Source organism: Cetorhinus maximus, unplaced genomic scaffold, assembly GCF_964194155.1.
Source record: "Cetorhinus maximus unplaced genomic scaffold, sCetMax3.hap1.1 HAP1_SCAFFOLD_514, whole genome shotgun sequence".
In the NCBI taxonomy this organism is placed as follows: Eukaryota; Metazoa; Chordata; class Chondrichthyes; order Lamniformes; family Cetorhinidae; genus Cetorhinus; species Cetorhinus maximus.
This window is the reverse complement of record NW_027596456.1, coordinates 189,882-215,879: the sequence shown is the minus strand read 5'-3', so window position 1 is coordinate 215,879 and position 25,998 is coordinate 189,882. Positions and strand designations below refer to the sequence as shown.

The 25,998-nt window shown below is 43.6% G+C and overlaps 1 protein-coding gene across 1 annotated transcript in view; it reads left to right on the top strand.

The window, feature by feature from the left end:
* LOC144673922 (uncharacterized) overlaps nt 1-25,998 on the top strand; it is a 71,642-nt gene that overhangs the window by 15,050 nt on the left and 30,594 nt on the right. The window contains exon 5 of the mRNA XM_078535523.1: nt 3,288-3,405. Within this exon, the coding sequence (XP_078391649.1) occupies nt 3,288-3,405 (118 nt within the window). The remainder of the gene's footprint in view (nt 1-3,287; nt 3,406-25,998) is intronic.

The following is a 25,998-nucleotide window of genomic DNA, read 5'->3' as shown; positions in this document are numbered from 1 at the left end:
CATAATTTTAACCGTTTTATGTCCGGTGTCGTTCTGGTGAATCTCTGTTGCATCCCTCCACGCATTTCCTGATGTGGGCTTCCCAGAACTGAACGCAGTAACGAGAGCTTTGTGCAACTGAGACAAGACATCTGCCCCTTTGTATTCCACCTCCCCCACGCCCCGGATTAAAGACATTTACTTATTTAATTATCTGTATTCCTCTTCCACTAACTTTTGGGATTTCTGGTGTTGGAAACTTATTATTCCAGATGCTATATAGTTTAATCGTCTCATTGTTAGAACATATTTATCATCTACCTTCCTTTTTTTCAAACTAGATGACCTCGCTTTCCCAGCGGGAACTTCACTTATCATTATGCAGAGTTTACCCCAATCCCTCATTGATTTAATTTCAGGAAGCCGGTTTGTGGCTTGCTGCTCTCTTGATGTGATGCTCAAAACAGCATTCTCAGCAAACTGAGGTGTACTTCTCTCTATTCCGTCTTCTCAACTCGTTGACAAACATCACGGAATATATACATTCCCATCCAAATAAAGTTAATAACAAAAAGCTACTGCGGATGCTGGAAATCCAAAACAAAAACAGAATTACCTGGAAAAACTCAGCAGGTCTGGCAGCATCAGTGGAGAAGAAAAGAGTAGACGTTTCGAGTCCACATGACCCTTCAACAGAAGAAATAAAGTTAATGTTTGAAGCTGGCCATCATGATTCGATAAATGTGGGAAATAGGCAACGGAAACAATGAGCCCTCTGGTTCCGCCTGTATGGAGCAGAATACCCTGTCTCTCCTCTTACTACGAAAATGTCTCTGATGGACTCTGAGAGCAGGATGAATGAGAATAGCTCAGCGTCAGAACCAATTTAGCCACCGAAACGCAACAACTGTGCCCCTACATCACAAGGAGCAACTCACAGTCGGACGCAGAACAAATTGCCTTCACACGGATACCAAAAACTGTCCCAAATATAGCACAGCTCATGTTCTCACACGGAAAACGCTGCACCAGACAAACACATCACTAACTTCCCCATCCCTACGTCTGATTAAGTTTGCAGACTGAATCCACGGCATCCCGCAGGGACTTCACGCAATTCCCCTTCTCTGGTGTGCCTAAAGAGTTTGACGATTGTGACAGCTTATAAGATGGTTATGTTTTAAACGTCCTCTTTTAAGCAGGACCTTTGGAAAATCAAGGCAAATATTTCACAAAAGGGCCTTTTTTTAGATTGGGGGGAAGGGTTAAAAGTTAACAGGCTGCTGAAAGACAAAGAGAGGGAGACTGAAAATGCAGCTGCTGCTGTTAAAGTCGGAGGTTATGTGTTAGCCATGACGCAGGAAGATGGGAGAGACTCAGTCTGCTATTTGAGGCGACGCGATTTGTGCAGATACAAGGAAAAATAGTTCCCGGGGTGGTTCTCACTGCTGGAATTCGATCCTGGATAAATCAGAAAACTGGGTAGAAAGGCATTGAAAGGACACCAGAATACGACACAGGGGGAAGTGAGCCTGCTGGAAATATAGGGGCAGTTTGGAATCGAATCTTCATGGCTACATATAGGCTGGGAGCATGGTTACATTCTTTTGGTTGAATTAATTACATAATGGCAAAGCAACTTCGCATTAAGCTACTTGAATTAGTTGGCTATTAAGTAATGTTTAGTACATGCCTACATTAGTTCGCTTGTCACCGCAAATTGTTTACAAGGTGAAATATTATCACTGGGAAACCCATCTCCTCTTTAAAGATCATGGTAACTATGGTGATCTTAACGTGAGTCAGGTCCTTAACACACTGGCCCACAACACCGCCCGCCCTTCCCCCCACTCCCCTGCACCCCCACCCGGACATCACAGGCGACACACTCCTGGACGATTTTTTGTTTCTGACTCAATGTAGCCAGAGCTCAACATGTTTTTCACATGCTGGTGAAGGTCCGCGAACCTGATCAAGGCCAAACTACCCATTAGAAGCAACAGATTGTAAAGCCAGGGAGAGCAGATGGGGTATCCAACAAGCTGGTGCGACTTTCAAAGTGCATTTTTCGCTTGCAGCATTGGGTCAACGGCTGATTCAGGCTAACTGGCCAGTCTATTTCTGTTTTCTCACTCTTTCCTTTCTGAATAACTGTGTTGCATTTGCAAATACTCATTCTGTCTATTGCGCTTCAGAATCTATGAGATGATGGGGGCACCAGCACATCAAGGCAATAGGCAATGTTGAATAATTTGCAAAATTTTCATCCAGAGGTGCCGAGTGGATGACTCAGGTGCCAATTTGATGCAATGTACTTGATGTCAAGAAAGGGCTGAAGTCACTGGATACAGTGAAGAATTTGGGCCGTGGAAACTTTCCGGCAAAAAATAATGCTAAACTGTAATCCAGAAATTGTAACCTGCCCAACTTGTTGCGCACCAAGCCAAGACTTTTGGGTGAAGCTGCAACATAGGCATCAAGCTGGCAATGTGGAAAGGAGCCCAGGCATGTCCTGTCCACAAAAACAATAGGGCAAACCCAATCCAGCCAATTACGACACAAACATCCTGCGCTCGATCATCAGCAATGTAATAGAAGATATCGTTGGTATTGATATCAAGCAGCTCTTACACCGCAATAACCTGCCAATAGATGTTCTGTTTGGATTCCGCGCAGGCCACTCGGCTCCTGACCTTATCTTAATTTTGTTTTCAACATGTACAAGATCTGAACTCACGGGAAAAGGTTAATGTCACTGGCATTCACATCAAGGCAGGAGTTTACCCACGTGTGACATCACGGAGTAGTTGACCTAAGTGTGGCTTTAAGGAGAAGTTACTCTGCTTGGAACAATAGCCAGAAATAGCTAGCAAAAAGGCATCTGTTATCCAATTAATGAAGATCTCGAAAACGAGACAATCTTACCACATAGCCTTGCCAATCAATGTCTGCCCCGTGGCTGAATTACATCACTTTTAACATCCTGGAGTTTACTATTAGCCTGAAACTGAACTGCGCCAGCTATATAAATACTTTCGCTGCATAACCAGGTCATGGGCTGGGAACGGTGTACCGAATAATTCAGTTCCATATTCTCCAAAGCCTGACAACCATCTACAAAGAGCAAGTCAAGAATATAAGACCATAAGACATAGGAGCAGAAATTAGGTCATTCGGCCCATCGAGTCCGCTCCGCCATTCAATCATGGCTGATAAGTTTCTCCACCCCATTCTCCCGCCTTCTCCTGGTAACCTCTGATCCCCTTACCAATCAAGAACCTGTGATGCAATGCTCTCCATATACCTAGATGTTTGTGGCTGCAACAATCCTCAAGAAGCTTGACAAAATCCTGGGTCAAGAAGCTTTCTTGATTGGTGAGACATCCAGCGATTTAAGCGTCCACTCCCGGCAGGGCCGACGCAGAGGTACAGCAGTATATACAGCAGTATATACCGTATACAAGGTGTACTGCACCTCATTCTACTGGCTCCGTCGAAACCTTGCAAACCTGTGATGCCCCAAACTAAAATGACAAGATATGCAGACGCATGGCTATGGCATCACTTGTAGTTCCCCTCAAAGCCACACTCCTTCCTGACTATGAACAATATCACCGTCCATTAACTGCAACGTGATCAAAAACCGAGAGCTTCCTTCCCAGCAGCATCTTCAGTGTTGCTGCACCATATAGACTGCAGCGGGTCTTATCATTGCCACAGAGGGAGTGCAACGAAGACTAATTCAACTACTTCACGGGATGGAGGGATTGTGCTGCAAGGAAAGATTAAATAGACAGAGCCATTACCCTCTGGAGTTCAGAAGAATGACAGGTGATCGCATGCAAAGTTGCAAAGTTCTCACACGGCTTCACAGGGTAGACGCAGGCAGGGTGTTTCGCTGGGCCGGGTTGCGGAGAACCAAGGGACACAGTCTCTGAATAGAGGGCAGGCTAATGAGGAATGAGATGAGGAGTGATTCCTTCAGCCGGAGGGTCGTGAATTTTTGTAAGTCTTTGCCCCAGAGGCCTGTGGATGCGCAGTCACTGAGTATGCTCAAGACTGAGACCCATAGATTTCTACACATTAAAAAAAACATCAAGGGACACAGGGATAATGCAGGAAAATGTTTATTTCAAGTAGAAGGTCAGCACGATCTAATTGAAGGTGGAGCAGTGTCGGAGTGCTGAAAAGCTTACGCCTGCTTTAATTCTTATGAACTTACTTGAAGAAGGGCCCTCGGCCTGCACTTTTCCAGCAGAAATTATGCATGGGGCGAAAATGCTGAACTTGCCATGGACGCCACATCACATAAAGAGGGAAAATTAAACTTAGAACTAAGGGGTCATAGTCTCAAAGTAACGGTCGACCCTTATAATACTGAGAGGATGGGGTTTTGGAATCTTTGGAATTCGCTGCCCCATAAATGTGTGGATGGTGAGTTGTTGAATCTAATCAAGACAGATGTCGATAGACATTTGGATACCACGGAGATTAAGCGACATGAGGTACTGAACGAAGTTGGACCAGAGATGAAATATCAGCCAAGAGCTTTTGTAATGGCGGAGCTGGCTCGAAAGGCCAAATGGCCTATTACAGTTCATATTTCTAACTGCTTGAAGGTTCTTCTGAGCGACCACAATGAGTGGACACAATTGGAGACAATCCTTTTCGGAGAAGAGAAGGGGATAGGGGTAAAATATAAATGTAAAATAAAACGCTGAGCCCAGCCAGAAACTGCAACTTCTGGGAAAGGGACGGCAGGCAGTGAATGTACAACTTTATTCAGTGAGAGTGAACAGTTTGACGGAGGAGAGGGAAAGGAGCCAGGGGCTGTAAGGCAAAAAAAACATAAATACTTCGCAAAATCGAAGATGAAGCAAAAGTCTGACCATCCACAGACAGAAAGAGCAAGTAAACCAGCCCGTCCCCTCCCACAACGATAATTCAAATGTTCACGAAATTAGCGGTTATAACGTTCTGTGAAGGCCACGTTACCCTCCACACTCAAGGCTTAACCAAAGACATGAAGCCAACAAGAATATGCAAATTCAGGGAAGGGAGGGGAGGAAACGGACTGAGTGTAGATCTGAATTAAGTGCAACCTTTGAATATGCGGGCCAGGTGATCCCGTGAGGAAGAGTATGAACCCAACCAGAATCAACACATTCATGGAGGAGGGGGAGTGGAACCAATGATTGTAGAAGTCAATCCAGTCAGATTCAGCAACTTCCGAGGAGCCATAGGCTCTAAAGTTGATTAGTTGTTTGTTTAATGATGGCCGTGCCAGAATTGGGGGAGAGAATATCCGTTATGCTACCTGGAGTGAAGAAATTAATGTTAAAGATAAATATGCGTTTATACTTCGGAGCAGTGAGACTCGAGACACGACAGGACGGGGACTAAAAGCTCTTGGGGAATATGAAACGAAAGAATGATCAATATAAAGTAGAAATTCAAATGTGGAAATCATATCCTTGACTATCCGTCAAGTTATTTAATCCTATTCTTTGATGTCTTAGGCAGTGCCTCGGGATAGAGGATAAATTGCTTCTATTCTGTATTGACGGGCTCTAAGGTCGCCGGTAACTCCAAGGCGTGTTCACAAAACGGTTCCACATTATGTCCAAATGCAGTAAGACCTGGAAATATCCAGGCTTGGGCTGACAAGAGGCAAGTAACATTCGTGCCACACAAATGCCAGAAAATGATCATCTGCAACAAGCGAGAATCTAACCATCACCTCTTGACGTTCAATGGCATTACCAGCACTGAATCCCCCACTATCAACATCCTGGGGGGCATTCAGGCATTCACCCTGCTAAAATACATTAGTGTTCACAAAGGGGCTGCAGGAGACAGATTCGGCAGTTGTTGCTGTTTCTAATCACATCCAAGATTGAGTTGTGTCCATTCCAACAGTTGTGGTATGTTTCTGTTGATGTTTAAAATACTGAATAGCTGGGCTGGATTTTAATAGTTCATACCCTGGAAATATATCAAATAAAGTAAGAGATGAAGTACAATTATTTAAGGGGCTCAATTATAACTCGAGTATCTCTGTAAATCCACTGGGAGCTAACTTTAATCTTTGTAACTGGACATGGTATTGGGGTTACTGTGACAAATAACCAGCTGAAAAGATGTACCATGCAGTACTGCCTGCATCCAGCAGATGGAGGTGTATCGGCTTTAAATTCTAATATGCGTGTAAGTGCCTACGAGAGCAGGATGAGTCCATGAAGCTCAGCATCAGAACAAACTTGCCCACTTGTAAGTCCGAAACTATCACCTCCCCTTGCGTAACTCACCTTCAAATACTGGACAAGCTAACCCCACACCGACATCACAAACTGCCCCCAACCTAAGGCAATGCAGGATCAGACAGTGAATGCTGAGGGCCACACCTTGTAATCATAAACTTCCCACTCCCTGAAGAATCTCAGGGAAGACAAAGAACACACAGCACCTCACCAAGTTCCCGCAAATTGCCTCCTCCCTGCGGCAGCACAGTGACCAACACTGAACACACTGCACCTCACAAAGATTCCGCAAACTGTCTCCTCCCTGCGGCAGCACAGTGACCAACACTGAACACACTGCACCTCACATAGATTCTGCAAACTGTCTCCTCCCTGCGGCAGCACAGTGACCAACACTGAACACACTGCACCTCACAAAGATTCTGCAAACTGTCTCCTCCCTGCGGCAGCACAGTGACCAACACTGAACACACTGCACCTCACAAAGATTCCGCAAACTGTCTCCTCCCTTTGCCAGCTCAGGGGCTGACACTGAACACATTGCACCTCACGGAGTCATCATAAAATTACCACAGCCTGAGGAATGTCATGTTCACAGTGAACCTCCCAGACAGATCACAAACTGCCTCAGGGCCTGTCCTGTGCAAGATGAAACCAAAATGCCACACTTCGCTCGGCACTACCCAAGACAGTAGTGGCGTCGTGGTTTTCTCACTGGCCTGGTAACCTAGAGGCCCAGGTTTCGAATCCCACCACAGCAGATGGTAAAGTCAACAAAACACCTTGGAGCAGAAGTCGAAATAAGACCATCAAATCATTGTCGATTGTCATGAGCACCTATCATATTCACTGATGCCCTTGAGGGAAGGAATTGCGCTGCCCTCATCTACACAGAAATGTGGTTGACTCTTAAAAATGCCCACTAAACATGGACAATTAGCAACGCCCACATCCCATGAGCAAAAGAAAAAAATCACGCCCACCTCAAAGTGCCCCAAGCCTGTGTGATCCCCGCCTCACCGGTCCCAATTGCAGTCTCAACCACACGGCTGCAGCAGAGTGTTCCATTTCATAGGCTGAACCTAACTTCAATGTTCCCTTCCCCAGATGTAGCTCACCACTGCCACACAGTCCAGTCCACACTGCTGCACCGTGATAGATACTGTACCAAATTGATTCACTGCCCTACGTCACAGGTCCCTCTCCCAGCAGAATAACGCTGCCCCACTGCACTAACCCTCTCCAGACCGTCCCCAACTCACCGGGTCCCTGATTCAGGCAGTGCATACTGCCCCACCTTACCCAGCCTCATAATGCGAATGACACTGCTTTCACTCACTATTGCCTCTCGCATACTGAAACATTCAGTCGCACAACACAGGTCACTGAACCAGCAGGAAGATCGCTGTCCCCAGGCTGCAACAAAGACTCTCCACCTCAGCAGCCCCTGCCCTTGACTGGAGCAGACTTTTTTTCACATCACCAGTCCAGACTGGACCACACTGTATCTCCTCGCCAGTCCCTGCCCCAGGATAGCACAAACACTCTCCATCTCACCGGTCACTGCCTTTGACTTGATGTCCTAGTGTGAACAACATGGCCAAACCTCACGAGCGCCTGCAGCAGAATTGAGCAACTTACCGGTCGATGGGCCAGGAAGTAACATCCGCCGCCCAGTTTACCAGAACTTAAAGGCAGTATTGAGGTGCTGGAAAGACGACATTTAGCCTCCATCCCCGGGAACCCAGCAAAAAGCGGTACCGAGGGAAGCGGGGTACAATGCTGTGAACCCATTCATTAGGACTTAACATTCATTTGGATACATTTTACTGGAGACACAGAGAGGAGAAACTGAGGGGCGAACGTCCGTTCAGACCACTGCAGGCAATTGATCAACCAACTGATACTAGTCACAAATGTTTTTTGTTTAAATGTTTTACCAATGCAGACCTACACGTTTCCAGAACTATTGACTTGACCTTTCCAAATGTGTGTCATATAATTTGTCCTAGCTGCATCCGACCTACTCTTCCCCGATATTAATAAGGTGTACACCAAGGATTCTGTTACTATTCAATAGCGTCCTCATTTTCAAGTGTTAACTACTTGAGTTCACTACTAGTTAGCTTCTGTAATGAGGTTGTAGCATCGCAGTGACAGTTAATTGTGAAGGTACAAATCCGTAACTTTTCAGTTATAATGTTGCTCCAAATACTATGATCCTTTCCCCACACCCTATTTTTCAGCAGGTTCTCGCTTTTTCTCAGAACGTTGGCGCCTCCAAATCTGAAAGCCAGCCTGGCCTGCATGGCTGCCACCGTGAAATGCATTCTTCTTCATTACAGTGTAAGTGAGTGTTGCATTGAAGATTGCCATTTCAAATCCATCGGTCCACGCCTCCCTCCCCTACCCGTAATATTGAGTAAACTTTGCATTCGTCACCCATGGCACTAATTGTAATGTCAGTGAGATTCAGCAGCAGCTCCAACCCTCACCCCAGTATCAGAGTCCCGGTTACATCCGCTCCTTAGGATAGGTTTTATGGACAGAACGGAAATGTTGTCTTTCTTAGGAACATCCAATTATTTCCGGAAGTTACCTTTCCCTTATAAGGAACACTGGTTGTAACTTATAACCGGTAAAACATCGTCGCCTGATTGAACACACACCCTTTTCTGAAATTAGGCTTTTCATCGAAACAGGGACTCCGGAGCAGCACAAACAGAGTGCTGTAGTGTCGCTTGTCTTTGTGATAAGGCGTTAAACTGAGGACTAATTCAATGTGGATCCACAATTCCCCATGGCGGAAGGTTGGATGTTTATCTTCACCACCTAACAGAACATAACTTGTTATTCCTTAGAAATCCTACACCATTGACTCAAGAGAGATAGGTAAATATGTTTAAAGAAGCTACTTGAAAACATGTGCGTGCGGCAAATTCAGTGATACTGGCATCAGTTCGCCCTGAGAACAAAACACTTTCCATATTATCGACGGAGTTTACAACATCTGCAATAACTTCATCCTGATCGTACATTTAATTCTTTCTTCCTGACAGCACCACCGACATTGCTGACCAGGGTCTGAAGATCATTGAGAACTCTACACTGTTCTGGAATATACTGCCATTCAGTACGATTTCATTCGAGGTGCACATTAGTTTACGGTGAAATGCGAACCTGCTGAATACATAATGTGGTTAATTAGAAGCAGTGGTGTTGATGGAGAGCTATACGATTCCAATTATTGGAGATAAAGGAGTTCAGTGATGGGTCGAGAGCAGATTCGCAACAATTGGTGGGAAGTGGGATGTGAGGGGTTGGAACAGATTGCGGCACTGAGACCCCAAGATGTATGTCCCACGGACGATGTTGTGTTGGGCTGGTGGCATATTTGTATGTTCCGGGGGTCTGGAAAAGAAAAGGGAAACAGAGAAATATATGCTTGCTTTGGCATAGCGCTTTTCATGACCACCGGCCCCCTCAAAGCTCTCTGCAGGTACTGGCGCACTTTTGTAGCGTTATTGCTGTTGTAATGTTGGAAATGTGACGGCCAATTTGCACATTGCAAGTGCCAAAAAAAAACAGCAGTTTAACAATGACTGTTTAGCCTGACTTTGTGACGTTTATTGAAGGACAAATGTGGGCCAGGACAGAGGGGATACCTCGCCCCATCTTCCTTAAAATGGTGCCATAGGATCTTTTAACTTCCCCCGGGATGGCACACGAGGCCTTCATTCAATATTTCATCCTAAATATGGCACCTCGGACAGTATATCCTTTGCTCAGCACTGAAATGGAGTGCCAGGCTTGCCTGTTTTTGTTATTATTTCACGGGATGTGGGTGCTGCTGGAATGGCCATCAATTGTTACCCACCCCTCATTTCCCTTGAACTGCGTGCTTGCTAAGCCATTGTTGTAGCTCTTGAGTCACATGTAGATCAGGCTGGGAAAAATGACGGGTTTTCTTTCCTGAAGGACCTTCGTGAACCAAATGTGTCCTCGTGACAATCGATGATAGTTGTCATGGTCACCATTACTGAGGCTAGCTTTCAATTCCAGGTTGTATTAATCGAATTTAAATTCCACAAGCTGCCAGGGTGAGATTTCAACCCATATAATCAATAACATTAGCTTGGGCGTCTGGATTACTGGTCCAGTGACATAACCAATATGTCACCATCTCACCGTCAAGACCTTTGCTCAAGACGTGGATTAGGACATGAAACGGGGACCTTGTGACCGAGAAGCGAGAGCGCTCCCAAACGAATCATGGCCTGGGAAGCTTTGGAAAAGATCCAGGCAGCTCCTGGCCCTGCTCAACATCTTGCAAGGTGCTGAGGATTGGCCATGCACGTCGCTGCCAAAACACCACTAACAGCCCGAACGCTACTTACCTTGAGCTCACAACTATTGAAACACATGAAATATAAACGGACGATTTAGCATCCATGTCCAAATAGTGCACGCCCTGGAAAATATCCGGGCTTGGTCTGACAAGTGGCCAGTAACAACCGCGCCACACAAGTGTCTGACAATATCGATCCACAGCCAGAGAGAACCTAACGATCGTTCCGTGGCATTCATTGGCATTGCCATCGCTGGATTCCCCACTATCAACATTCTGGGGGTTACCATTAACCAGAAACTGAACTGGAGCAGCCATATCAATACTGTTGCTACACGGGCGGAACGGAGGCTAGACACACTGCGTAAGTAACTCGCCTCCTGACTCCGAAAGCCCTTACACCATCTACAAGACACAGGTGAGGAGATTGATGGAATGTCCTCCATTTGCCTGGAGGAGTTCAGCTTCGACAACACAAAAGAGGCTTGACTCCATGCAGAACAAAGCAGCCCGCTTGATTAGCAAACCATCAATAAACATCCACTCCCTTCACCACCGACGCACAATAGCAGCAGTGAGTACTACCTAGAAGATGCACTGCAGGAATTCCACAAAGCTCCTCCGACTGTATATTCCAAACCCACTACCATTACTATCATGAAGGACAAGGGCAGCAGACACATGGGAACACTATCACCTGGGAGTTCCCCTCCAAATCATTCATCATCCTGACTTGGAAATATATCGCCGCTCCTTCACAGTCAATGGGTTAAAATCCTCTAACTGCACCCCCCCACCCTCCCCCCACCCCCGACCAATCCCCTTCATCCCTAACAGAACTGTGGGGTTACCTGCACCACATGGACTGCAGCGATTCAAGAAAACAGCTCACCCACACCTTCTCAAGGGAAATTGCGGATGGGCAATAAATGCTGGCCTACAGATCGACGCCCACATCTTGTGAATGAAAAAAATGCATGTTGCCAGGTAATGTTCGCCTGTTTGATAACAGTTCGTATCAATTGGTCGTGAAAGACCAGATTTCTTTCTCACTCCTGCAATAATACTAAACGTTGCCAACATCCATGTTTTGTATTTGGATTATGGGAACAGACATCCCAGTTTATTATTGCTTTTTTCTACAAATATGCTCAATAACGTGCGTGCGAGTCCTTCTCGAATATCTCTACATCCAATATAACAAAGCATTTTAGCTACTCAGTGTCTGCAAGATGAATAACTTTATCCACTAGCACTCAACACCAAGTACAAACAGCACACAATCAGTCCTGCTGCATTTGCGATGCTCACACTTCAAACTGAGGAGGTCAGGGGTTCAAATCCAACTCCAGAAGCTTCAGCACCTTTTCTAGACTGGCAATCCAGTGCAGCACTGAGGGATTGCAAACCTTCCGATCAGAAGGAATTTCTTCTCTCAGAGGGTAGTCAGTCTGTGGAATTCTTTACCACAGAGGGCTGTAGACATTGGGTCGTTAAGTATATTCGAGGCTGAGATAGACAGATTTTTAATCAGTAAGGGAATCAAGGGCTATGGAGAAAAGGCAGGGAAGTGGATTTGAGAATTATCAGATCGGACAACATCTCATTGAATGACTGAACAGACTCGAATGGCCTATATATGCTGCTACGTCGTATGGAAGTGAAGCAAAGACCTATTAACCCTCGCTGTTAGTCATTCTGTTCATTGAGTCCGTGCCCACTCTCCATGGAGCAAAGAAATCAGTCCCATTTCTCCCTTTATCCACCTAACCCTACAGCTTAAGTTATTTCGAGTCCCCATTGAATTTCCTCTTGAAATTATCATTGGTCTCTGATTCCAGGACCATTGTGGGAAGTGAGTTCAGGCCCTTGTCACTCGCTGCATTACAAACACAAGTTGTTCCTATCATTTCCTCAGCATCTTCTGCCCAAAATCTTGAGCTTGTGCCCGATAGTTCCTTTCCCATCAAATAATCTGTGGAAAAGCCCTTTCCTGCCTCCTCCAAACGCGCTACAATTTTCGAAATGTTACCCCATCTCCGCTCAATCTTCTATGTGCAAAGAAGAACAACCCCAGTTTCCCCAAACTAACCTTGTAGCTAACACCCTGCACCCCCGCCCCAGCGCCCTCTCCCCTCCCCCCCAACCACCCCCCCACCCCCCCGCGCCCTCTCCCCTCCCCCCCACCAACACCACCACCCCCCCACCCCTCCCACCCCCCCCGCGCTACCCAGCCCTAATTTCCTGAAATCTTCCTGGTAAATCTTCTCTGCACCCTCTCAAGGACCATGCAATCCTTGCTAACATGTGGTGGCTGGAACTGGATGCTATACTTTAGTTGTGGTCCAACAAGATCAGTGCAATTTCCATGTTTTTCTACACAATGTTTCACTTTCTGAATGTCAAGATCCCACTGCTTCGCAATTCACTCTCTCAATAATTCATGTTACCTTCACAGGCCAATGCACATGCACCCTCAGACCCTGCGCACTACTGAGAACTTCGCCACGGTATTGATATTGCCTTTCCCTACCCCTTCTGCCAAAACACATCCCCCCACATTTCTGCTTGCTGCTTTTATCAAATGTTGTGCAGGAATAATTTCAGAATCGACAATTTGCACACTGTTCTCAACATCAATAAACACTGCACTAATCTATCTTTCTTTTTTTCTTCTTTCATGCGATGTGGGCGCCGCTGGTAAGGTTAACATGTGTTACCCATCCCTAATTGCCCTTGGACTGAAAGTTTTGCTCTGCAATTTCAGAGGGCAGTTAAAAGTTCGTCACTTTACTGTGGGTATGGCGTTACAGTGTGGCAGGCTGCTGACTTTCTGGTCACCATTACTGATTTGTTAATTGAATTTAAACTGCACCAGCTGCTATGTTGCAATTTGAACCAATGTCCCCAGAGCATAATCCTGAGTCTCTGGTTTATCAATCAAGTGAGTTTACCACTACTGCAGCGCCTATCTCCCCGGCCCCCAAAAGTCCATTATATTATGCCATCTCAGTAAGAAATAGGAAGGCGTTCCATATTAATTAATAAAAATTCCATTCACAGATTTCCTTATTTGTCACATTCACAGAATAATATAATCATGGAGTTGTAAATCCTCCAATCACGCATATGCGAGGTCTCTCTCTCTCTCTCTCTAAAAGCTATTCAAGAATTTCCACTTACCTCCACTTTACCTACATCCCTGCAAATATTATTTTCTAATTATATATTCAGTTTTCATTTGAATCATGCTGTTGCACCTGCTTGCACTACCAGTTCAGGCCAACCACAGCATAGTATGTAACAAAAATAATTTGTTCTCCTGCTCTCTGTTTCTTTACCATTTATTTTGAATTTGTGTTCCAAGGTTACAGACCCTCTGGCAAGTGAAGCGCTTAATCTTTTTCGAGCCTATCCAAAGCTCTAATCATTTTGAGCATCTTGATTAAATCTCCTTGTAACATTTTTTATGGGAAGAACAAGCAAAGTTTTCCTAGTCTCCCCACAAAACTGAAATTCATAATCGTTGTTAAATCTCAGTTTCGTGACCTTGATATTGTTCCTAAATTGTAGTACCTGGAATGAAATGAAAATCTGCAGCGGATGCATAATCATTGATTTATAAAAAATTAGTGGAAATTCTGCTGTGGTCTATACGTTTATTAAAAAAAAACAAAGATCGCTTTTACGCTATGAACAAACTTCTCAACTTGTGACAGTTCATTAAATATTTACCTCCGTGAATCCCTGCACCACGTCTTCCTGTCCCCTCTTCAAATATTATCCCCGTCCGTTACCCATTATTTTGTAGCACAACATTCCCCCAAAGCAGCCCTTCAGTAGAAAATAGCAGTGTTTGTATCATTAGCCGATTTTGTCATTATTAGTCACCTTCACCTTCTTGGAGATATTAGACGTGACATTGCTCCAGTGCACCTTTCGGTACTTCCTGTTTGCCGTCCATCTGTGCGAACCTGCTCCAAATTTACATGGTTCACAAGAAAGCGGCACAGAAATATCAATGTGAGTTGCAGGTGTTAAAACTACTGAACATCGGGCGATTTCGCCCCCAATTTACATATTTGATGTTTTCTTAATACCAGCAGAAAATCACTGATAAATACTCAGTCGTAAGTTCTGCCTTCTCTTAAAAAATGATAATATAGAATTGTTCGCTGATCAACTCAGCTGAAGTGAGATTAATTGATAGACAAATAACAATAGTTGTTAATATGTGGGTTTACTTGTGTGTTTTTAAGCAAATCTAATCATTTATGATCTAACCATTAAGTGTAAAACGTCATCTGTATGCTGAAAAATAGTGCTCAGTTCCCAGAATGCAAGGCACTGACCCGTGACTGAGCGCGGATGAGCAGCCATCTGGCTCATCTCGGTAAATTCTCACCTAGAGCAGAACAATACAAGGACTGCTATCGATAAGAGATTGAAATAAATGTCTATGATTTTATTGTGCTCATTTATTTCAAATTCTTTGATCGATTTTCCAGTAACAAATATTTGAACCTTCATCTGTCTGTGCTTCCTACTGATCCACTTTTGGACGCTCTCTGGCTCAACTGTGAAACTGTGACTCGCTGGTTCAGCTCTGAAATGTGTTACGCACTATTCTCAACTATTTTTCACGAATACATTGCGGAACTGAGAAGTTTACAGTGTTATTTTTAGTTCCCTCCCCCATATTTGTCAACCTGTTTTGAGAGCAATTTCAGGCTGAGAACTTGTGTGAGGAACTGAGTCAATATTCAATATTTGGCTTGCAATGTCGACGTGCCAGCCATAAGCTAAAATGTGCAATAGCTGAGATAACTCCATCCCAGTGATAAGGATGCGGCTTAGGACAGCTTGCGATGCATGACATAGTCTTAATCCGTCTCTATTGCAAGTCAACTGTATTTTAATAAATTGAAAAGTGTTCTGGAGGTTGACTGAAGTGGGGAACACATTATCATTACTAGTTGGCAATATGGAAGCGAGGATCTAATGGTGACCACATGCAAGGAAAGAGTCAGTTCCTTGTTTTAGTTCCTTATGATACCAGAACTGCAGGTTATTAGTGACATCGGGGCGAACCCCGCCTGTGTGTTGCGGTGAACGTCAACGATATTGATTGGCTCAACTCAACATTGATTTATTTATTGTGATATATTTATGTATATGCGTGTGTGTGTTTGTATGTGTATTTATAAATATGTGCTTGTGTGTGTCGATTAATCGGTGGTATTTACATAAAAGAACATACTATAGCATCTTTCACCACCGTATGAAACGTCAAAACATTTCACAGGCAATGCGAGACTTTTGTAGTCGCTGCAGTATAAGATACACGTGTATAGATAATGTTCACCCCTCAGCACTTAATTTAGGCGATTGTATCGCCGTTCATTTGGACTTCCGTTCGTTGATTTGTATTCCTGTAACAACATGCATAAATCAAAAGTGCACTGAAACTTGGGCACTGTAAGATTATCCCCGGATTTAGTACTAATTCAGTGATAAAAGCAAAGAACTGCGGATGCTGGAAATCCAAAATAAAAACAAAAATAGAAATACCTGGAAAAACTCAGCAGGTCTGGCAGCATCGGTTTGTAGCCGGTTCCTTACTTGGTTCAAACGTAAATGTTGATTATTTGTGAACATGTGACCGCACATGGAAACTGAATCCTATTATAGTGAGCGGGCTTTAGAGAACATGAGGAACATTTGCTCTGGATTGATATGGTTGTTGACGTTGGTGTTCAGATTCAAAGAACGGCACAAATGAATTTTAAATCCCAGGTCGACGTTAAGTGAGCTGGCGAATCATTGTCAAAGGCCTTTTACCCAACTGTCAATAAAACATCCCTCCCCAAAGCGAAACCTACAAGAGGTGGCCCTAATTATGGTGATAAAGTCGGGAAATTTAGACTTAGTATCTATTTGAAAAAAGGAGGGTATTCGTTATGTTAGGCATGCCCCTGCCAAGTGTGTCAATGTAACTCTTACTCGAGTTAGTAATGGCGAAGCTGATATCATTCAGGCAGCCATCAAACATAAACAAAAATGAAAGAATCATATTCTCTTTATTCAACTGCCAGAAGCCCAGAAGAGTCTTGCACCATTTACATATTTTATTTCCACATCCCTATCAGAATACCCTTCCAGGGATTGCTAATTCTTAGTCTATACAAGTTTTATCAAACTTCAGTCAGAAACGCGCCAGTTACCAGTTTGTGCGTGCGTTCAATTGACCTGCACTCAATTTAAATTTGATCTCCGGCTTCATCTCTTCTATTAAACTCATAGATTCGCCTCATCTATAGGTCAATGATCTGTAATTTCCTGAGGCCTGCTAATATTCTGATCCTCTGACTGTAGGAATATCACCTGTAACGCCGCCCGGCACCATTGCCATTATTTGGGCCTCACTGCTGTGTCACAAGGACCCCAGTTGAAGTCTAGTTTCAAGGCTTGACCTGAAATGTTGAAGGTGTCAGGTTAACCCAATAGACTTAGAGGGCTACCCTACCAAGGTGGTGGTATGGATTAGAAAGCATTACTTTATCGAACAAGGCTCCATCTCTATCACATTTCCAGGGATCAGTGTTCGCCTTTAGCACCAACCTCGAGAGAATGGTCTGGGTAACGGAAAGGAGAATCAATCACTGTTTATCAAAAAAGGTAAGCAAGTCGGAAGGATTTCTCTACCAAAGTGCCAATCTACCCGCCCGATTTTCCGTCTTTGGCTGGCTGAATTATGTCCCCATAATGTGAAGACATAAACTCAGCCCATATTTCCATCCATTTCAGTTTGCCCATCATCCTCAAGGTAGCGCGTTCCATTTCATAATCTCAAGGTTAATTGCTTGCATTGTATTTAATTTGTCGTAGTCCTATCCGGACAGACACAAAATAAATAGCCCCCAGTAACCAACTGAATGTGTGGTTAAATACATTCCAATACATTTCTCCTGCGATCTGGGCCATCTTGCATTTCTTTCTGAATTGGGATCGCTTGAATAATGTGGGAAGCTTGACCCCCATACTTGGGCAACCCAACTTTTTTAACACTAAATAAAACCCCTAACTAGAATTGAATACTTACCGTCCTTCAGCGAAATGCTACGGCATCTTCACCTTTTATCCATGAACCAATGGATATTAAACCTTAGGCAGGCGCAATGTGACCTGGCGAATAGTTGTCAGCAGGCTTTTACCCAGCAGTCAATAAAACTTCCCTCCCGCAATGTTTTAATCCACTGCTACAGCCTTTGATGTGGAACCTTATGGAAAGCTTGCATTGAAACCAAGTGTACTTCATGACCAGGCTGTCCACCATTCACTGTTTTTGCTATTTCTTCACAAAATGTGTTTAGTTGAGAAGGTCTGCTATGACGTAGGAATCTATTAGTAATAATAGTAAAGCAGTGCAAAACTGAGTCGGATTTTGCGTTACCATGATCTTGAAAACGGCCATGAAAATAGATTTTCATTTTTTCAATCCCGAGGTGTTTCTTCGTTTCACGGGTTCACTCATTATAGCGTCTGCAGTGGATATCTACATCTATTCTTGCACTGAGAGCGATTGTATGTGCAGTGGCCCTCCTTAGAAATGTCTTGCTTTGGGTATCTCCAGCCAGTATAGAGAACCCCATGGAAATGACAAGTTTATCATGATAGATTTAAAAGGATATGTAGTGACTTGCATTAATTTTGATGCAGTTCATTTTGTTCTTGGATTTTGATGAGGAGACAGAAAGTGTTGAAAATTTTCAAAATAACACGCTTGTCAGCAATGTTAATGCCATTGTATAAAAGGCACAGTGGCAGGCTGGATCCGAAGATGGATGAGTGACAGGTAACAGAGAGCAGTGATCAATGATGATTTTTTTTTCTCTAACTGGAGAAAGGCATGAAGTAGGGTTCTCCAGCAGCAGGTACTAGGTTAACTGTTTTCCTTGATATTTATTAAGGGCTTGAACTAGGGTTTGCAAGGAAACAATTTCAAAATTGATGCATTGTTGAAATCGCGGAAGTATTGCAAACTTGTTAGAAGGATAGCCATCGATTTGAAAAGGACATTGGCACACTGGTGGAATAGGTGGACAAGTGATAGATGTAACTTTAGACAACGTTGGAGTGATAAAAACAAAAATAGCTGGAAAAACTCAGCAGGTCTGACAGAAGAGAGGAATATAGTTAACGTTTCGAGTCAATCGTTTTATCTCCACCTTTTAGCTCATTTCGATCCCTTCCCCCCACCCCACCCCCACTAGGGCTATCTGTCACTTGCTTGTCCTGCTTTCCACCCTTAATGTCACCATTAGCACATTCCTTAGATAATATCACCACCGTCAACACCCCCTCATCCTTTTGTCTATCACATCTTTGGAAATATCTTCTCTGCCTTCACATATCACTGGCCCTCGATCCAGGTCTGTCTGTCCCACGCCCCTCAAGCACCTTATACTCGACCTCATTCCTCTATTTCCTTAGTTCTGTTGAAGAGTCATACGGGCTGGAAACGTTAACCATATTCCTCTCCGCAGATGCTGTCAGGCCTGATGAGTTTTTCCAGCTATTTTTGTTTTTATTTCAGTTTTACAGCATCGGCAGTATTTGGCTTTTATTGAAGTGATAAATTTTGGCAAGAAGTTTGAGTCAAGGCACTGAATGAATAAGGGCACTTTCCTCAGGGGACTGAAGGCACAGACGGACCTGTGGAGTATATTTGCACAAACCAATGGATGCAACAGAACAAGTTGAAAACGTGGTTAAAAAGTTACAGCTGATCCTGGGCTTCATAATTAGAAGCATATGATACAAAAACAAGCAGGTTGTCATAAACCTTTATAAAAATGTTTGACATTAACTGGAATATTATGCTGTTCTGGGCTCTGCTCATTCGGAAGGATGTGAAGGCATTAATTAGGGTACAGAAGCGAATTTCAAAAACGGTACCAGGGAAGATGTGGGTCATTTTCACGGGAGGTTTGCAGAAACTGGGGCTGTTCAACTTGGAGAAGGGAAAGACGAGAGCAGGTTTTATAGAAGTAATAAAAAAATTATGATGTGCTTGGACAGTGTGCAAAGTGAGAAACTATTCCATTGGCGGAAGAATCAAGAACCAGTGGGAACTTATTTAAGATGAAAAAAGGCGGCACAAGGGAATGGGAAAAAAATATTCTTTCTTTCACTCAGCGAGCGGATAGGCCCTGGAATGCCCTGGAGGGAGAATCAATCATGGCTTCAAAAGAGAATAGTATCATTATCTGAGGGAGAAACAATGCAGGGCGGAGAATTGGGTCTAGCTGAGTTGCTGCTGCAGAGAACGGGCACGGGAATGGCGATAAGAGTGGCTTCCTTCTGCACTGTACCCAGTCTCTGATTGTATGGTTGAAATTCATTCCTCTGTCGATTTCCCAGAAGGCCCGATTATGAAGTGAATGCCGAAAGCCTGGCATGTGGATCACTGTTTAATATTCAGGGATTGTGCGACTAACTTTCCTAGTGCAGGGACTTTATATTCCAAAGGTTCTTCCCACTGAAACTTAATTATCTGCAGATTGTGCAAGAATACCGAACGTCTGATCCTTGGAATGACTTCAGTTGTTAAAATGATTGGAATGGATTTGGGAAGAGCGTAATGGATATGTTAACATAGCTGCAAGTTGTTGATATTTTGGAGCAGTTTCATTGATTTATGGACACACCGAAATCCTTACGTGTGGGTAAGAAAGGTCAATGGCTGCTTTGGCGGGGTTGGTGGGGGGGGGGCGGGGGGGGTGGGTGGGGGCGGGGGGGCGGTATTCTTTACATGAATCAAGTGCAATGATTGTTATCAAATCATTATATAACGATTTCAGTATGACGGTTAGAAACTTGGATATATGGTAGAATACAAGAGCACAGAATTGGGTTATTAGAGAAACAAAGTCGATACGTCTATGAATGTGTCATTTGGTGTTTTTAGCCTCCTCCGTAATTCAACAAGATCATGGCTGAACTTGTATATCAACTTCCCCCTCCACATCTATCCACCAATCCCTTGTTTCCATAGTGTTAAATGTCTATCTTTCCAAAAATTCATATCCTCAGCTTTTATTTAATTGTTCATGGGATGTTGGTGTTGCTGGCTAGGACATTATTTATTACTCATCCATAATTGCCCTTGACAAAGTGGTGGTGAGCCGCCTTCCTGAACTGCTGCAGTCCATGTGTTATAGGTGCACCCATAGTGCTGTCAGGAAAAGATTTCTCCCCAAATGAAGCCAATTATGTAGAATTTAAAAACAAAACACGAACACATTTTTGGGAGTGTACTATAGGCCCCAATCAGTCAGAGAGAATTAGAAGAGCAGATATGTAGGCAAATTTCAGAGAAGTGTAAAAATAATAGAGTAGTAATGGTGGCGGAGTTCAACTTCCCCAACATTGTCTGGGTTAGTAATAGTGTGATAGGTTTAGAGGGAGCAGAATTTCTTAAAATGCATCCAGTAGAGTTTTTTCAAGCCAGTACATGGAAGGTCCAACAAGACAGGGGGCGGTCCTGGACTTAATTTTAGGGAATGAAGCCGGGAAAGTGGTAGAGGTATCAGTGGGGGAGCATTTTGCAGTTAGTGACCATAACTCCGTTAGATTCAAGGTTGTTATGGAAAAGGAGCCAGAAATTGGAGTTCTAAATTGGGGGAAGGCAGGTTTTAATGAGATCAGATATGATTTGGCCAGAGTGGACTGTGAGCAGCGACTTTAAAGTAAATCTGCGTCAGAGCAGTGGGGCTCATTCAAGAAGGAAATGTAAAGAGTACAGGGCCAACATATTCCAGTAAAGACAAAGGGAGAGACCAACAAATCCAGGGGACCCTGGATGTCGAGGGGAATACAAGATTGGATAAAGAGAAAAACGGAGGCTTACGGGAGATATCGAAGGCTCAAAACACCGGAATCCCTAGAGGAGTATAGAATGTATAGGAGGAAGTTAAAAAGGAAATTAGGAGAGAAAAAAGGAGGCACGAAAAAACATTATTCAGGTAAAATATAGGGAAATTCAAAGTTATTTTACATCTATCTTAGGAGCAAGAGGATAAGTATGGAAAGAGTAGGGCCCATTAAGGACCATAGTGGTAATTTGTGTGTGGAGCTGGAAGACGTGGGTACGTTCAAAATGAATACTTTGTGTCGGTGTTCACAAGTGGAAGGGAAAACGTGGGTATGGAAATCAGGCAGAAGTACTGTAATATAATTAAAGAAATTAGCATAGAAAGGATGGAGTTCCTAAGTGGTCCGGCAGGCACAAAAGCAGATAAATCTCCAAGTCTGAATGAAATATGTCGCAGGCTGTTGACAGAGGCATGAGAGGAGATAGCAGGGCCGCTGGAAATAACTTTAAATACCTCTCTTTCCATCGCAGAGGTGCCAGAGGACTGGCGGCAGCCAACGTGGTACCATTATTCAAGAAGGGAGGAATGGATAAACCAGGGAACTGCAGGCCAGTCAGCCTCACCTCAGTGGTGGGGAAGCTATTGGAAGTAATTCTGAGGGACAAAATTAATCTACACTTGGAGAGGAAGTGATTAATCAAGGACAGTCAGCATGGCTTTGTTAAGAGGAGGTCACGTCTGACCAATTTGATTCAATTTTTCGACGATGTGACGACATGTGTAGATGAGGACCATGCATTTGTGGTACCTAACTTGGACTTCAGCAAGGCTTTTGATAGGGCCCCGCATGGAAGACTGATAACGAAGGTAAGAGCTCATGGGATCCAAGGCAATTTGGAAAATTTGATCCAGAATTGGCTGTGTGGCAGGAAGCAGAGGGTGATGGTCGAGGTTTGTTTTTGTGACTGGATGCCTGTGCCCAGTGAGATTCCACAGAGATCGGCTTTGCGTCCCTTGCTGTTTGAGGTATATATGAACGATTTTGACTTGAACGTAGGAGCGTTGATCAGTAAATTCATGAATAACATTAAAGTTGCTGGCGTGGTAAATATTGAGGAGGATAGCCTTAGATTACAGGAGGACATAGACGGACTGGTCAGATGGGCTGATCAGTGGTAAATGGAATTTTATCCAGATAAGTGTGAGGTGATGCACTGGGGCAGGACAAGCAAGGTACGGGAATACACAATAAATTATATGACCCTGGGAAGTACCGAGGGTCAGAGGTAACTTGGTGTACATGTCCACCGGTCCCTTAAGGTAGCGGGGCAGGTAGATAAGGTGGTTAAGAAGGATTATGGGATACTTGCCTTTATTAGCCGAGGCATAGAGTATAAGTCAGGGAGGTTATGCTGGAACTGAATAAAGCGCTGGTTCGGCCACAGCTAGATTATTGCGTGCAGTTCTGGAATCCACATTATAGGAAGAATGTGATTGCACTAGAGAGAGTGCAGAGGAGATTTACCAGATGTTGCCTGGGCTGGGGAGTTTTAGTTAAGAGGAGAGATTAGATAGACTGGGGTTACTTTCCTTAGAGCTGAGGAGATTGAGGGGGGATAGGATTGAGGTGTTTAAAATTATGAGGGTCATAGATAGGGTAGACAGGAATGAACTATTCTCCTCGGTGGAGAGATCAATAACCAGTGGCAATAGATTTAATGTAAGGGGCAGGGCATTAAGGGGCGATGGGAGGAAGCATTCTTTAACCCAGAGGGTTGTGAGAATCTGCAACTCACTGCCTGAAAGGGTGGTAGAGGCAGAAACCCTCATAACATTTAAGAAGTATTTGGATATGCACTTGAGATGCCATGGCATACAAGGTTTTGGGCCTAGTGCTGGGAAATGGGATTAGAATAGTGAAGTACTCGTTCGACCGGCGCAGACTCGAAGGGCCGAAGAGCCTTTTCTTGTGCTGTAGAGCTCTATGATTCTGTGACTGTATGATTTTGACCCAGCGACAGTGAGGGATCGGGGATATAGTTGCAAGTCAGGATCCTTACTCTCTTGGCAGAAAAATCCGCAAGTGTTCATCCCTCTAAATGAAAATTTTTGTTTTTTAATCATCACAGTTGAAAATGACCGGGCACTTACCAGAAGGAATGAACCCCAATTCTGGGCTCTCCGAACAGAGGAAACACCTTAGCATTTACCCTATAAATCTCCCTAAGGGGTTTACTTTTGCCTTTCAATGCATTTGTCTCTCATTCCCGAAACTTCAGAAAGTATAGGCTAAATTTATCGTTATATGAAATTTATCTCACAACTGAAACAAACTAGCGAGCGTTAGATTTACTGCCATGATCATTATGAATGTGAAACACTGCTGGTACTGCGAATGAATGTTTGATATATTGTTCGGCTTCCTTGTCCAGGATGGCGCCGAGCTTCGTTATGATTGTTGGAAGTGCACTGATCCAGTCGAGAAGAGATATTCCATCACATTCCTTACTCGTATCTCGATGATGTTTTACAGGCTTTTGAGGGGTTCGGGATTTGGGGAAGTGGTCAAGAGATGAATGGGAGGTGGGAACACCAGTGTTGCAGGTGGGTAAATTGGGCTTGTGTGAGTGTTTGTTGTGAATCGTGATCAGAAGGAAAGGGACATTTCGAATTTAATTCCCTGATTTAAAATGGCTGGAAGAGATAATGCAGGAAGCTGTAGGCCTTCGAGTTTATGTATAGATAGATATATGTATCAGGGGTTATTAGAAATGATGAGAACGCAATTTTCCATGCTGCATTTAAACTTACATCGAGGCTTGTGCAACTCAGACATGAGGTAGTCCACAGTTTATTCTAGTCGCATGTAAAATAATAAAATGCTATTAAACAATATTCATTATTGTTGTAAAAACAAAAAAACTGCTGATGCTGGAAATCCAAAACAAAAACAGAAACAGAAATACCTGGAAAAACTCAGCAGGTCTGGCAGCATCGGCGGAGAAGAGTCTAATATGTCCGAGAATTTACCATAAGCTTTGAATTATTAAGAGGGAGATTGAATAGCAAATTTGGAGCGAAATTACAGAAAGAACATATGATTACATTGTAGTGACAAACGGGACTTCAATTATCTTAATATATACGGACATAGTGGCAATGTGAAGTACAAAGAGGGAGAAGAATTCCTGAAATATATATAATTTGTGTGTTGCCAACTCACGAATAAATGGGGCAAATTTATAAGGATATACCCATTTGACATAGTTTGTGTCTTGGATGGGAGGTAGGAGGCAGAGTTTAGAGAATAACCAATATGTATTCAGATTGACAGGAGTTATGGGTTGCTGCCATGATCATTATGAATGTTAAACACTGCTGGTACTGCGAATGAATGTTTGGTATATTGTTCGGCTTCCTTGTCCAGGATGGCGCCGAGCTTCGTTATGATTGTTGGAAGTGCACTGATCCAGTCGAGAAGAGATATTCCATCACATTCCTTATTCGTATCTCGATGATGTTTTACAGGCTTTTGAGGGGTTCGGGATGTGGGGAAGTGGTCAAGAGATGGGTTACTCGCCTCAGAATTCCCAGTCACTGATCTGCTTCATTTTGTAATTACTTTATTTACATAGTTGGTCCAATTTAGTTTCAGATGAATGGTGATCCCCAAATTCTATAGCCGATGCTGTAATGATGATGTTATGATTACTGTTTCTAAAATATTTTCCCAATGAAACATGCTCCGTTAGCAACATTTCATTTCCTAGAACTAGATCCATTGCTGCCCTTGGTTCCTGAGATGGAAAGACATGATTTGTACGTATTTCATGAATTCCGCTCCCACTTTGCACTTTATATTGCCACTATCTCAGGCTCTTGGATAATGTTACAAACCGGCGGAAGTTAGCTAATGTAGAGAAGCGAAAGCATGACAGTCAAGCTTACGCTTAATTAAAACGTGTAGGCAGGTCGAAAAAAAGCAATGCAAGTGTATATGTTTAGTATGTATGTTTACTGTTTCACATTTGGCTGGAGTATAAAGGGGAGCGTGTTATGAGTCAGTTGCACTGACCCTTATCAGTTCAAGCGCACCAGTTTCGAATTGCCAGAGTAAGCTTTTTTTTAAAAAAGTTTTTTTAAAGAAATACACAATTCCATATTACGTATTAAAATCCACGTGTATCTGTAAAATTTGCCCCCACCACGCTCTGCGGTTGAGCTATATAATGTCCATGGCGGTCAGTCTTACTATGTTGAAGACAGTGTCTCACTTGCCGTTCATTAGAAGGGAAATTCTACAGGAGATATATAGTTAATCATTCAACAATACAGGCATGGGCAGAAACGTTGTGCACAGGCTTGTACATGTGAATGAATAAGGCTTCAAAGAATAAAATATGTGCGGAACACTGGGGAGCAATAACACCCACATATATCAAAAACACTAACACTCAATGGCAGCAGCTAAACATTAAAGAAGCTCACTGATGAATAGTATTGTGTTAGAGGCACGCATTATCCTGTGTATCTA